Source organism: Coenobita brevimanus, chromosome 43 (assembly GCF_032717465.1).
Source record: "Coenobita brevimanus isolate Jiangsu-jjx chromosome 43, ASM3271746v2, whole genome shotgun sequence".
Lineage (NCBI taxonomy): Eukaryota > Metazoa > Arthropoda > Malacostraca > Decapoda > Coenobitidae > Coenobita > Coenobita brevimanus.
Genome location: NC_136996.1, coordinates 5,897,910 through 5,912,470, shown reverse-complemented (window position 1 = coordinate 5,912,470; position 14,561 = coordinate 5,897,910). Strand labels below are relative to the sequence as shown.

The following is a 14,561-nucleotide window of genomic DNA, read 5'->3' as shown; positions in this document are numbered from 1 at the left end:
ATGAAAATTTTAATTCTACTATGGTAAGAGTTGCAGCCATCCAATATCCATTAATTAAAGTTCCTTTTCGTTCTTGCTCCTCATGCTTCAGATGGCCAGTTTTTCTTCTATGTCCTTTAGAGAAGGGGAAAACAGTACCCCTTGTAACTGTAGATCAGTGACAGGTACAGCTACCTTCACTTATGAGTACTACAGAGGTTGGTGTGTTGGGGACTTATGTGGTATCATTGTACGTATTTGCTTCTCGTGTGTACTGTGGTCTGACCACTGTTATGGGACTGTTCGAACAGCAGACGTGAGACATAAACAAATACACCAGTGCCACATGAGACCTCTAATATCCCCCACCCCCACGTCGTAGTACTTTTATGTGGAGGCAATTGCAAATGGAGCAACATGCACCACTGAAGATAATAATCTGTGAAAACAAAGTTTCTTCATATGTTTCTGGTTTCCTGCAATCAGTACCACCCTTTGCCTCATCCTTTTTAGGTCAGAGAAAAATTCCCAAGCTTCATTCAACCAGAATGATGAGATGTATGTGAGAAAGACTTATTTCATTCTGATGGGTAGATTCAACTCATTCAGTCCAAATGAAAAGGGATTTTTTTTTTTTTTTTTTTTTTTTTACACTGAAGAACGCTTACTTTTTTTTTGTATTTTTAACGGACACATACTCTGAATGCTACTGAAACTTTCCGTGGTACCATAATTTTACCAGGTCCCAGTAAGACAGATGTATCTTTCTTCCTCTTAGATTCTAGGGAGAGGTGTTATCTACCCATTAATTGTGAAGGACTTCAGCCTGTTGAAGTGGCTAGGCGCTAACAGCATTCGCACCACACACTACCCCTATGCTGAAGAGATTATGGACATGGCTGATAAAGAGGGCATCATGGTCATTGATGAGAGTCCTGCTGTTGGCCTCAGGTAAGACTTCATCTGAGGTACTGATACGATATTATTCTCTCTCTCTCTCTCTCTCTCTCTCTCTCTCTCTCTCTCTCTCTCTCTCTCTCTCTCTCTCTCTCTTCTCTTCTCTTGCCTTCTCTTCCTTAATAACATCTGCAACAATATTACAGTCTTAGTTTGTATTTTGACTATATTTGTGCTAGTTATGGCTGTGGGGCTAGTTACCAAGCCTGTAGTCATATTTCACTCATGGTAGTACCTCCCACGGTCGATGGTAGTCACCCGTCTGCTGGCTTATGAAGTATATCGGTATCATATGAATTGGAAGAGGTAATCAAATAACAGTATACATGTAAAGTATGATGTATGATTCTGCAAGAGCTTAGGACGGAACAGTAGAGTGATGAGATAAGTTAGAAGATGAGGAAGGGTGTCTCGATTTTTTATTTTTATTTTTTCAGTGGATTTGGGGAGGTGCTGATGAAGAAGCACATCTCAGTAATGAAGGAACTAGTAAGGCGTGACAAAAACCGGCCTAGCGTGATCATGTGGAGTGTTGCCAACGAACCCGAGTCAAGACAGGTTGCCTCCAAGGATTACTTCAGGTAGGGTGATATTTTTCCTTGTTGCAGTGGAAGACAGTCAGGCCATGTGCCGGTTTGTTATGTATTCCAGTGGTTAGGAATTACTGAGAAATGCCATTTATGTATTATTACGGTGCAGTATATTATGGGATGGCAGTTTTTTTTTTTTTTTTTTTTGTTATATCAACTAGTAAATTATTGTAATTAAATACTGAAGTACAGCATTATTCTTTGCTGGAGTGGTGATTTGGTTACAGAATAAAGGTGGGTGATTATATGGATGATTGCAAAGAAGATGTATTTATCATGTGACAGAATCAACGTATTTACCATGAGTTGTGTGATTTGGAAAAATCTTTTTTGACAGGTATCTATAGTATTTGTAATTCGATCTGCCCACTTGCGAGAAACAAGGATATTATTTCTTATAGTATGTAGAAGGATGACAAACGTAAATGTAGCTGTTATACCAGCACTTTCACTTATCGTTGATTGTTACCCAACTTCAGTTGTTAGTTACCTCCACTAATTAAGTTATTATGCCGTTTTAAAAATTGTTAGCTTTGATGCCGCTGTCTAGAGATGTTTTTAGTCAGCTGTAAATATCCCCATTCAGAAATTATTCAGTACTTATTTGTGTATACAGCACACTACAGATAAAATACAACTGGCATGAGTAATGGCTTTCAAATCATGTTTTTTTTTTTTTTCAGTTTTGTACCAGATTTTGTATTCAGTAAGGTATAATCCTCAACTTACTTCATATTTCCTGAACCTGTTGGGTTTCAGGTTTAAAAGAATGTATATGCAGTAATGTAGTTAATGCCACCCTGAGGTTTGATGCAGCACCATATTACTGGTGTTCTCGCAGTTGACAAAAATGAGGACCTGGCAGTACGTAATAATTAGCTGCATTTGTAGCATTATTTCAGGGGTGGAAGCTCCCACAATTAACACACCCTATGTAGTGCTGCCTTCGGGTGACTAAGTTGAATGACACGCCAAATGATTTCCTGTAACCCAGCAATCCATTTAGTACAATGGATGGTCACCATATAACCAGATAACGCTAGGTAGTTTTTGCACTCGCGAAACGAGAGGGGATATGTTTTGATGGACGTGTGTGTGTGTGTGTGTGTGTGTGTGTGTGTGTGTGTGTGTGTGTGTGTGTGTGTGTGTGTGTGTGTGTGTGTGTGTGTGTGTGTGTGTGAATAAAATAATTCAAACAACATTTATCCGAGCTCTAAATCCAGTGGAGGGGTAAATGGGACAGCCAAGGGGGGTTGCCTTTTTTTTTTTTTTTTTTTTTTCCGAACAAAGTCAAACGTCAAGGTCACATATCAAGGCCAACTTAAACAGCTTTTATACGAATTGCACCATATTTTGTAGAAGGGTTCAGGGGTCGAAGTAAACTTTGCAGAGAAGGGCTACAGGCCAAGGTCACAGGCAAGATCAACTCAGTCAGTTCGTGTCTGATTTGGATCAAACTTGGTGCATGTGTTAAGTCTGAGACAAGAATGAAGTATGGAATTCACTTTTGAGAGCAGTCGGTCAAACATCAAGGTCACAAGGCAGTTGTTACATTTTAGAGTGCTCCTTGTCTAATTTCACAGCTCGGCCATTTCAGACCGATAATGTTGCCATGGGTGTCATAGCAGAACATCATTATACCACCTTGCCAGTAGGATGGCAGTGGGGAAGAAATGGTTCACTTCTGCGGATAGTGAGGTTAGGATGTTCATGCTTTCCCGACTGAATATTGCTGTTCGTTTTGAACATAGAATAGACGTGGGCACTTACTGTGCTGGTTGAGACTCCTCCATTATGCTCACCCCACCCATATTTCTTGCACCTCTCCTCCCCTGTGATACTCATGTAGGTTTTACATCCTTTGTTTGATGATAAATACTCGTGTACAATGATTGCAGGGTTGATATTTACCTTCGCCAAAAAGTTGGAGGAGGTTATGTATTCACCCCTGTTTGTCTGCTTGTTTTTGTTTGTGTGTTTGCTTGTCCACTAGATACTTCAAAGAGTTATTCATGGATTTTTTTTTTTTTTTTGAGGGGGGATATATGGGTCATGAGCCGTGAAAGAGTTTATTTAATTTTGGTGTTGATCTGAGTTAGATTCCCGGTTCAGGACTTGGTGTGTGTGTGTGTGTGTGTGTGTGTGTGTGTGTGTGTGTGTGTGTGTGTGTGTGTGTGTGTGTGTATCCAATAGATATTTCAAAAAGTTATCAATGGATTTCAGTTAAATTTTGTGGATATGTGGATCATGGGCCAAAAAAGAGTTGATGGAAATTATTTGGTAATCTGAGTTCTTTGGTATTGGCGTTGTAGGAGATATGCTCTCTCTGAATGCGTTTATCTTGTTTCTAGTGTGTCTACACCATAAGAGCCACTAATTGCTATCCGTCTCTTCATCTTACCTTTATGTAGCCTATCAGTAGACCACACTCCCTGGGTTTATATAAATCTCCAGTTAGGTGCTTGCCTCAGGGTAAAACCATTTAATATGCCCGACAAGTCAGTATATAACTGGTTGACCTGCCTCAGTAGTTTCTGATGCAGCTAACCACTAGCCACTCGCTGCCTATGGTTCACTTACTCACAGCTGTCTACTATTAATGTCCTTTTGATGTTGTCGTCAGTCTGAGGAGGGGCTTGATCAAAGTTCAGTGACTGATTAGCATCACTGGTCAGTGATAACAGTCCCCCCCCCCTCCCACTTCTGTACATTAAGGTACTTACGTACAGAAGTGGGGGGGGGGAGACTTCTACCCAGAAGTACAGAAGTGGGAGGGGGGAGTACTTCTATCCAAAGAATTACAGTATAATAAGTCGCCAATGCATCACCAAAACTACTACCTAAACAAGTCCCACCCATTCCTTAAGAGTCAGTAGCTGGGTTGTCAACCCTAAGCACATTACATTCGACATACGGCTTGAGCTGCGCTATTAGCACCAAAGGTTGCCAGCCTCAATGATGAGTCACATTGACCCAATCCTCGTCCCTCCCAGTTTCTTCTTGAGGAGATACAAGGGCCCTTTACAGAAGTAGAATGGTATTCAGCCAAGAGACCTTTCCATACTAAGCCCAGTCTTAATGGTTAGCAATACAGGAAAGACCCACTTTATGATCAGCTTACACTGCTGTAAGAAGTTGATAGTAAAAAAAAAAAAAATAATTAAATAAAATCACTAAGGGACAGCTATATAATGAGTTCAATGAGGATACGTCAGGAGGCCAACCAAACTTACTCTTAATTGACTTTGGTTAACCTTACCGATATTTGTTACGGTACATACTCACATTTTATAAATTTATTATATCTTTTGAACCCCAAAATACTGAATGATTTTCATATTAATAATTCACTAATGATCCAGTTTCATAATTGTGGCACACACTCACGCAATTTGTCAACTACTCTAGCTGGCCATAAGCAATACTCAGGGGTACCGAGTTTAATTTTCACCGTTTATTTTATTTGCTGTGAACTGTAAGAACGTAATGCCCCTGTGCTGCCCTCCCAGACAAGGAGTCCTTCCCACCGTCCTTCATGTCACCTCGCTCTCTACTCTGATCTACTACTTTGTCTTGGGTATAACAAATGACAACCAGTGTATTAGCATAGCAAAGCGCCAGGGTCAGTATATCTAAATGCCCTGACTAGCTATGCCACAGCCACTAAGGGAAGAGGTGCACACGGTGTAGGTGCCTTGAGTGTAAATTTGATGAATTTCATTTACATTTTTCTTTTTTACCAAATAGTAGAAAAGGAGATGGCTTGGAGAAGAATGGTAGTTACCAAAGCACTACATACCTAGGGCTCTCAAGTACAGCAGCTAGTTTTATTCTAAACCCCTCCAATATAGATACTGTATTTGTATATTCTTTTGTAGACTTCCCAAGTCTCTCATATGGCAATGAAATGATTGACTTAAAAAAAAATCATGGTAGTTTCTCCTAATAATAATTATTATTTTTGTTGTGAGACAGTAACTGTAACCTTTCTTGATAGTTCTCTCTTTGACCCCCAGAGCAGTTGTTTCTGCTACTAAGTCTGCTGATTCTTCTCGTCCAGTTACGGGTGCCATGAAACACTTCCGTGAGAAAGAGCACGCTGTATGTCCCCACTTATTTAAATATTGGTGGTGGCTTTTTGTACATATTATGATTACAGGGTTTATACAGTAGAATTTAACATTTTGTTAACCCATTCTGGAGTACTTAATGAAAGTTGACCACACTCTACTACGTCGAAACATTTGCAGAAAAAAAGTGAGAGTAAGATGCGGTCATGGTGTGTAAGGAAAAATAGCAAGCGCAGTGACTGAGCAGGGTAAATATGAAAAAATTTTGGTATGATAATGATTAAAAGAAATTACTGCACAGTTTTACATCTAGTAAGGTACTTTTCAACATCCTGCAGTTCTCTCCATTTTACAGGATACGCAGTCGAGAGATTTGACAGTGAAGATGAAGAGGACAGAGTTTATAGTTAATGGGGGTGAACAGGGGCATATTAGTAGAGAGTAATCAGTGGTTCTGTACCAAATACAGGAGTTGGGTGGATCTATAACCCCAGTGCTAAAACGAGGCTCGAGCTGGACTGGGCGCTTGATTCGTTCTTAAATCGGTTTGAGACACCCCTGCTAAAAACCGATATGCCAAAATAAGGCTTTAGCTTATCAGAGACTGGGTTGATGCTCCCAAGCTCAAATTACGAGTATCTCTGAGGGGGGGTTGAATCTGACTTGAGTGTTGTGGACTTCTGAATTCATGATTCTGTAGAACAGAATGTTTTTTGAATGATGCATAATTGATAAACAGCCCTCAATGCAATAATAGGTGGTGGCTGCGTAAGAATTTTAGCAAAAAAAGACACACACACACACACACACACACACACACACACACACACACACACACACACACACAATTTGTATGAGTCATTTTTCACTACTTGATAGATGCTTTCCAAACTGCACGGTCTCCTGCAGCATTCCAGTTAAGTTCCCTAGTCTGAGGTCCCTTCTCAAGACCTTTCCTACTCCTTTATTCTTGTCTTAAACCCAGAGAATAGTTATATTAGTTATAAACTATTCTATAGCAAACAGCCTCGAAAGGACCAATAATTATGTTGCAGTTTGCTTTCCTTTGTACTCGTATGACTTCATTCCATTTTTTCCATGGTCTGTCCAACAGGGTTTCTCCCAGTCCCATGTTCATGCCTGACCATGCTTTATCCAGTTACTCTCTCACACTCTCTCCCCATGTCCATTCCATCTTAACCAACCCATGTGAACAGCTTATCATTCAGTACTTAGGAGTCCTCATAGCTCCTTCAATCCGGTGCTGGAGAGGGACGTCTTCACGTGGTGACATTGATATAACCGGGCAGTTCACTGTTCGGCTATACAAACGCCCCTCAACCCCCTCCCTGTCCCCGAAAAGGAGGATAGTGAACTTCATGAGAATTCAGTCTGCAGTTCATATACGAGTAGATCACGTCTAGATGAGCCGGGGGCAAAAACAGCAAGAACAACAACATCAACAGCTTCAGCCCACTGACCTTTTTTTGTAACAGTTAGTACAGGATTAGAAGATATATATATCTATATCTATATCTATCTATCTATCTATCTATCTATCTATCTATATATATATATATATATATATATATAGAGAGAGAGAGAGAGAGAGAGAGAGAGAGAGAGAGAGAGAGAGAGAGTTCAAAAGACGTTTCATGCAATGAAAGGGTCAGTATAGTGTACATCCAACCCCTCCAGTTCAAGATGCCTTTCCCTCAGTGTGGCAATACACTTCCAGCATGCCATTCCCATTTCACTATGCTCAATTTGTGAACATCTTCCTCTTGTATTACCCGTTTCATAACCATACAGCATCATACTATGCCCGTATGTCTCTCTCTTGCTCGCAGGCACTGAATGGATTAAATACAGTCTATGTTTTTAGTTACTGCAGAATGGGTTAAGTACTGGTAATTTGAGTTCTTGCTTAATGGAAATCAAAATCTTTATTTTCTTTCACTTGAGCAAGGTTATGCATGCCAGTGATAACTTTTATTTTTATATTAAACAAGGAATTTGTACAGGAAGTGAACAGTTGCAGTGCTTATAATGATTAATTTTGTTTGTTAGTATCTGCTATGTGTTTGTTTACGCTGAGCCTTTAGCTTCACACGTAAGGCATGATCTTTGATAGCTTATTGCTTTTTACAGTCTGGTATTTTTTACCACTCCAGGTAAGTTATTGCCAACATATTTAGGAAGGGGTCAAAACCCCTATATCCACCTCTGTGTACAAATTGGTGTTTGGATTCATTTTAATACAGCCAGAAGTTGTTGAAGAGAAAGTTGCATGAACAACACAGTGCCCGTGAGGGTCACTGAGGGGAATGGTACTCTAGCCCTTGCCCTGGCACCAGAGTGTTCTCTACGGGGTTTGAACTGATTGCTATGCATCCAACAAGGTTGTTGTATCCTCGTTAAGAGTCGGTACTTCTTTCCTGTCTTCTCATTTTCTATTTCCCTTCCCATCTTTTCTCCGTTGCTCCTCTTCTTGGCCTCACCCCACTTCTCACGAGTGTCAGAGATGCATGTTGACAGAGGGATAGGGGTGGTGGGTAACTAGGAAACAGTGAAAGGAACTAAAAACGTAGTAGACGTGGAGTCTGTGTAGATGGCGTATCTTACTTGGGAATCTCCTGTAATATCTAGTAGGGCAATGTTAAGAACCTCAATAGAGCAGGGGGCATTGTAACAGGGGCACCACCTAATGTCTTCAGAGCCAGTACTGATACTAGCCCAGTTGATCTGTGAAATGTTCAATACTTTACAGGAGATGAAAAGATTAGGAAGAATGAAGTCGGTTTGGAAGTTAATGAATAAAGCAGAGTGATCAGAGGGGCCTGAAGGAGAGTCCACATCAGCTTCAATAAGTCCAGGCACGTCTCTGAGAACAAAGTTTAGGCAGTTGTCCGAAGCATGATTTAGACCACATACAACTTGTTCACATCCAGACAAATCAGCAAAATCCATGGTAGCTGGACCGCACTGATCTGTAGGCGAAACTGAGTCAAGTCATTGAATCATGAGCATTTAGCTCACCTACAAAAATAACAGCTGCTTTCGGGTCAGATGGCTGGATGTTGACTGTAGCAGTCAAAGACAATCATAAGTACTGTTGTCATGATTAGGATTTCGGTATAAAGGAGAAAAACTGTTATATCTACCAGGAACGTTGAATAAAAAGATCTCATGACATATACACTCATGAACAGGCAGACGACAAGCACTGAAGTCTGAGGGAATATAGAAAAACTCTGAGATGCACGTAAAATCTAAAGAAAGAATTGGGTGATGCCCATATTCTCTGATCGAATAGGTTATGTGTTGAAAAGTGATCCAAAATGAAAATAATTTGACATGAATTTTCTGACATCATGTGCACATGGAGTAGCCGCAAAGCTGGCCAGCTTTATAAATGAACACAATAGCTTTGAGACTGAGAGGTAGGGCAAAGTGTATGTGATTGGTCAAATCCAAAATCCATTAGGATTCATTGGTTGAGCCGTCTGAAAATACAATGAAATTTTTGAACTTGATAGAAGTAATGATGAGCTGGATCTGATGCGAGTGTCAGAATTTTGATAGATTTCGACTAAAAACTACCTGTTCGTTATCTGTAAGTGAAACCCGGAATAGAAAAGTCTGTGACCGACGATAAGTATGGGGAGAAGTTTGTTAGTGTACTCACAAGGCATGGCATGGAGTTCTGACATTCGGGCTTCTGAGTCGAAAGCCACCAGAAATAGGACCACGTACAAAAGTCAAAGACAGGAAGAGATGGAGATGGGGTAAATGAAAGATCCATGATTTTCTGCAGAGACAATTGAGGTGAAGGGGATGAAGAGGGACGATGTTAAAGAAGCCTCACCAGAGTTGAAAAAATGGCTCTTGGGAGAAGAATGGAAAGTCTTCTTCTCTCTCCAGATCCGAATCGAACAACTAGGAAGAGGAATCAGGAGGGAGAGGCGATGGATGCTTAGAACGAAAGTAAGGAGATCTTGTTTGGGGAGGCGGAGCCGGGAAAGGGTAGGGCCTAGAATAGGAACCTGGGGTCAAGATGGGATCCAGAAAGGAGTAAAGACCGGGTATACGGTCCAACAAGATCAAGTCCGAGACATCTGTCAAGGCCTTCTGAAAGTGATGAGAGAGATCGGGAAGAGACGGATCCCGGGACTGGGACTAAGCCGCCTCCACATGGAAGTGGTTATACAGTAGAGGTAAGGTGGGGACAGAAGCCTGTGAAGGTGAAGGTGAGTGGTGAAGACTGTAACTGTCGCTGCCCGAGAAAATGAATAAGGATGAATGAAGACAGTTAATAAAAAAAGTCTGCTTTCTTTTCCTTTTGGACACTAGCATCATGGCATACGTTTACTAAGGTACAAGCTGCCTGTCGTTTAGAAAGACGCAACACCTTAGATCTACGAACTTTAACATGCGAAGTACTTGAACTGTATTCAGCCTCTAAGGTAGGTAGATGATGCTACTGTGTTGGATGGGACGTTTGTGATTGCTGTTGCCTTGGTGTCCAGGTACTATGTGGCCAGTCCGCAGACGAGGAGTGAAGGGAGTTAGTCCAAGCCAGTGTTTGCTCCTAGTTTTAGGCATACTTTTCTGAATTTTGTCTCTTCCTATAAACAGAGGAAGCAGTTAGGCCAACTGATTCCGGGTGAAGATAATGTATACACACTATGCAAGGGTAAGGATGTTTTTATTGATGTCAAGATAGAGAGGTCCATTTTTTGTATTTCACATTATTACGTTAAGTGGAAAAAAAAAAACATAAGGGTCATCACTTATGTCTGAGCAGCAGATAATGGACTGAGGCCCATATCTTAGGGGCATAACAGCCACAGCTGTTGGTAGGAGCCACTTACGAACACCCATTGCACCTCAAGATTAAAATGGCTCCACACATGGCAGAAGGAGCACGGCATTCAGTTCTTATGTTCAGTGTTTCAAAATGAAGCTATGCACCTTTCCATCAGGTAGTGCATTAGCTGCACTGCTGGTCTGGTCCGCTCGTAATGATTAAGTAAAATATAAGGCAATAATAAACCTTAAGAACTTGGAAGAGGAGCTTGGATTCACTCCTTGAGAAATTCATATCCACCACAATATATGTCACAGTGAACTGATGGCCTGAATGTTGGCAATAACACCACCAGTATTTAAGAGACAATGAAGCATGGATTATTGTGGTAGGAAAATGCTCGAGATGTATAACTTTGGGGTAACGTCTATGGGTGGAACGTCTGAGGCGTAATGCCGTAAGAGAATGAGCCTTAATGAGGGAAATCTTAGAATGGACATATGAAATAGGGACGTCTTAACAAGGGATGCTTTTGTTTTAAAATGTGTTTAAACGGGAGGAAAGGTCTTAAGGGGAAACGCAATAGGGGAATACTTTAAAAAAGGGATGCCTTGGAAGGAAAATTGGTCAGAAAAGAGTGTGCTGTATAGGGCGTAATACCAGAGGAAGCCTGGAACTCACAGCTGACAGGCCTAGGAATGCCACCAAGGGCAGGGACTACAACAAAGACAGACTGCAGAGGCGGAATGTAATAGCAAGACACATGGAAGGGGCTGTTGCTGTGGCACTAACGACAGGCCGATCCCAGGCTGATCAGTGGTTAGTGGAGATGTCTCACTGAAGTAAGGGTGTCCCACTTAGAAGGAACACATGATGAAGAGTCTATACAAAAGGACAACCGAAGCTCCATAAGGCCACAGAAACGGCACACCGACTGGGCCATAAAAACGGGACAGTGACAAGCGGCAAGGCAGTACTCAGGAACAAACATCGCACACAGGAGACATACTCCACGGACAAAAGTTGCAAGTATCGCAGGGACAGCCAACACAAGGGAGGCACGCTGCATCCCGAAATGAACGTTTTTTTTTTTTTTTTTTTTTTTTTTTTTTGAGGGAACAATCTTGCAAGTTTCTAGTCTTTGGTTCCCTCTTCCTTGCATTTAAAAAAAGGAAGGAGGTGAGATGCATCCAATTGAAGCCATGCTGACCATCCGAGTGCACATACACGAAATCAAAAGGCCGAGTATGCACTCAGAAAACAAAAAGGAGGAACGTAAACATACGGAATCAAAACCAAAATAAAAGGAACAAGAGTTTACAGGATGTGGAGGAATAAGGGAAAGACAAAGAGAGAAAGAAGAGAAAACAGAGCAACCCAGTGGCTGCAGACAATGAAGGAAAAGCACATAAAAAGATCACCCAGAATTCATAGACCAGGCCAAAAGAGGAACTCACGACGTGTTCGCGAACGTATCCTGGCATGGCGTAATCAGGGCCAAAACACAGAGCTGCTTCCCTGAGGTAGATCCCGATGGCAAACTCAGAACAATGAAAAATAAACAGCTGACCATCGTCAATCACCGGGCGTTTGAACACCTGGGCAGACACTGCTGCAGCTGATACCAGGGTGAGGTCCACATTATGGATTTACATCTGCCAGTGATTTTCACTGATGTTACTCATTTCCTCTGAGATCTGCGTTACCCATGTTAAAGGATGCATGGGCCCGGAAAGGAAATAGTATCTGTCAAGTCACTACATTCCGACAGGTCTTGTACTCTGGTGGATTTTAAAATATAAACTCAATATTAGCTGGCTCACAGGATTTAGTGCCTTCCACGGCCCTGTTGGTTTTATGGCCTCCCTCCTTCCCGCACAGCCTCACAAGTCCCTTTTTCAAAGGCAACTTGGGTATTTAAAAAAAAAAAAAAAAAAAAAAATTCTTGTGAACTGAGCACGTCACTGAATATTAAGGATGTAGAAGAGTGAGAGAGGTTAAAACTCAATAATTTCCGTGTGCAAACAGGTCAGTGTTTCTTCAACATTGAGGTGATTTTCTTTTCTGCTGGAGTGTAACTCCAGTCTTTAAAATATAGTGTGTACTGTAACTTAAAAGGACTGGACCTTGTGCTTTTAGATTTCTTTGAGAGAGATGAATTATAATAAAAAATAAAATAAAGTAAAATAAAAGAAAGGAAGAAACAAAAAGAAAAACAGAGAAATAGTGAAATAGTAAATGATATAACTGTTATTTTAAAATAAATGAATAAAAATTGGATGCTGGAGACTAAGCAATTTAAAGTAGTACACTGAACCTAAGCTAGTAGTATCACTTAAAGAGGTTTTGACAATGTAATAAGCTATAGCTTTAGTAATTTACTGTACAGCATGTTGATGTTCCTGAGTCTGTTGAGATAATGTAGTAAATTTATAAAATACCTATAAATTCTATTACATGTCTCATAAAGATAATCTGACCGTATATATATATATATATATATATATATATATATATATATATATATATATATATATATATATATATATATATATACATATATATATTGCATCTCCTAGGCTGTGAACTTTGATGTGATCATGATGAATCGGTATTACTCCTGGTACATAAACATCGGCCACCTTGAGCTCGTCAAACAACAGACTGTAAAGGACGTCTCAGAGTGGCACCTCCTACATAATAAGCCTGTCATGATCTCAGAGTATGGGGCTGACTCACTGTCTGGATTTCATATGGTGAGTGCGCAACTAAGATTATGTTCTTTGGGAGTTATACTTCAAATAACTTGATGCACACGGTACTTTTGTTCTGCCATTAATCTAAGCACAGAGTGAAAGATAGTTTTAGCAAAGTAAAATTAATAGATGTTGGGTTGTGCGTTGGGTTTAAAATGTGACCCACTGAATAATCTTTACAGAGCTAACTACTGTGTGACTGTACTTGAGAGTGTTACAGCAGGGAAAGAAATGTCTTCTCGGTAGCACCTGTCTATCACAGTGACATAGTTACTGGTGAGAGAGTCGTTTCAGCAAAGCCATAATTAACGGGAAAGGTGCTATAAGTTTACTATATTCAGAAGAATGGAGGAGGGAACTTGCCTGAAATTTCTGACGACTATAAGAAACTTTTCCAGCTATATCACAGGAGCCAATCTCCCTCAACAACACCTTTCATGATCTGGCCACGTGTGCAGCAAGACACTATATTGTTTGGTGTCTTTTCATTCTCTTTTGTATAGTGTTTTCCAGTTGTGATCTTTCCCACTGATACTGCTTTGTTCATTGGCATATTTTGGTTATTATATTAGTATTGAAAATATTTAAGCATATGCCTCCCTGGCTGGGCTATGTGAAGACGTGAAGGATATGACTGGGATGAACTGTTACTTGTGGTGTCAAAACAAAATAAGAGAGATCATGAGGTTGGATGTCGGGTGGTGATCTGAACTGATGGTATGGCAGGACAAGCTAATTGTACTCGGCGATACGTGGTGGGCGGGCAAGCCACACTGGGACTGTGGATGGTGACAGCCTGCTCGAATTTTTGTGATGTATTAATAAGGAATAGTGTGGTGGTAAAAGTCAGATTAATCATTTCATAATTTAAAAATTTGTGTCAGAGGTGAAAACGATTGGATGAGAAGAGAGAAAGAAAAAGATGCACTAGTATGTCATGTGAAGAAGTGTCTGGGAGCAGATGACCGAATAGTAAGGATGCATATCATGGTACGATGTGGAGTGGATGAAACATCCATTTTTCTACAAGCATAGAATTCGTTGGACGATATCATGAAATGGATGACAATGAACGTGAAGAAGGTCAAAGTGTGCCTGCTGTGGAATGAGGGATCGAGTAATGGCTTAACTTAGAGAAAACGATAGAGTTAACAGACTGTATCAACAGGACGGATGACTTATGTATCAAAACTCTGTATAAATTTTTTCGTATGGAAGGAAGCCCCATAGGAATAATATACAATGAGATGTAGTGAAATGGATGAAGGGAAAGACAGTAGTTTGAGATGATGTTAACATATTAAAAAAGATGTGGTTAAGTTCTGGGATCTTAAAACAAGATTTAGGATAATGCTAGATGGGAAGCATCATTTGTGGTACGTAAATCAAGAGTGGGAAC

General features: G+C 40.6%; 1 protein-coding gene across 1 annotated transcript in view; it reads left to right on the top strand.

Annotated features, from left to right (window-relative positions):
- The window catches only part of LOC145397793 (beta-glucuronidase-like), a 30,427-nt gene that overhangs the window by 13,983 nt on the left and 1,883 nt on the right, over window positions 1-14,561 (top strand). The window contains exons 9-12 of the mRNA XM_080270815.1: window positions 758-930; window positions 1,374-1,517; window positions 5,543-5,627; window positions 12,986-13,162. Of these exons, the coding sequence (XP_080126941.1) occupies window positions 758-930; window positions 1,374-1,517; window positions 5,543-5,627; window positions 12,986-13,162 (579 nt within the window). The remainder of the gene's footprint in view (window positions 1-757; window positions 931-1,373; window positions 1,518-5,542; window positions 5,628-12,985; window positions 13,163-14,561) is intronic.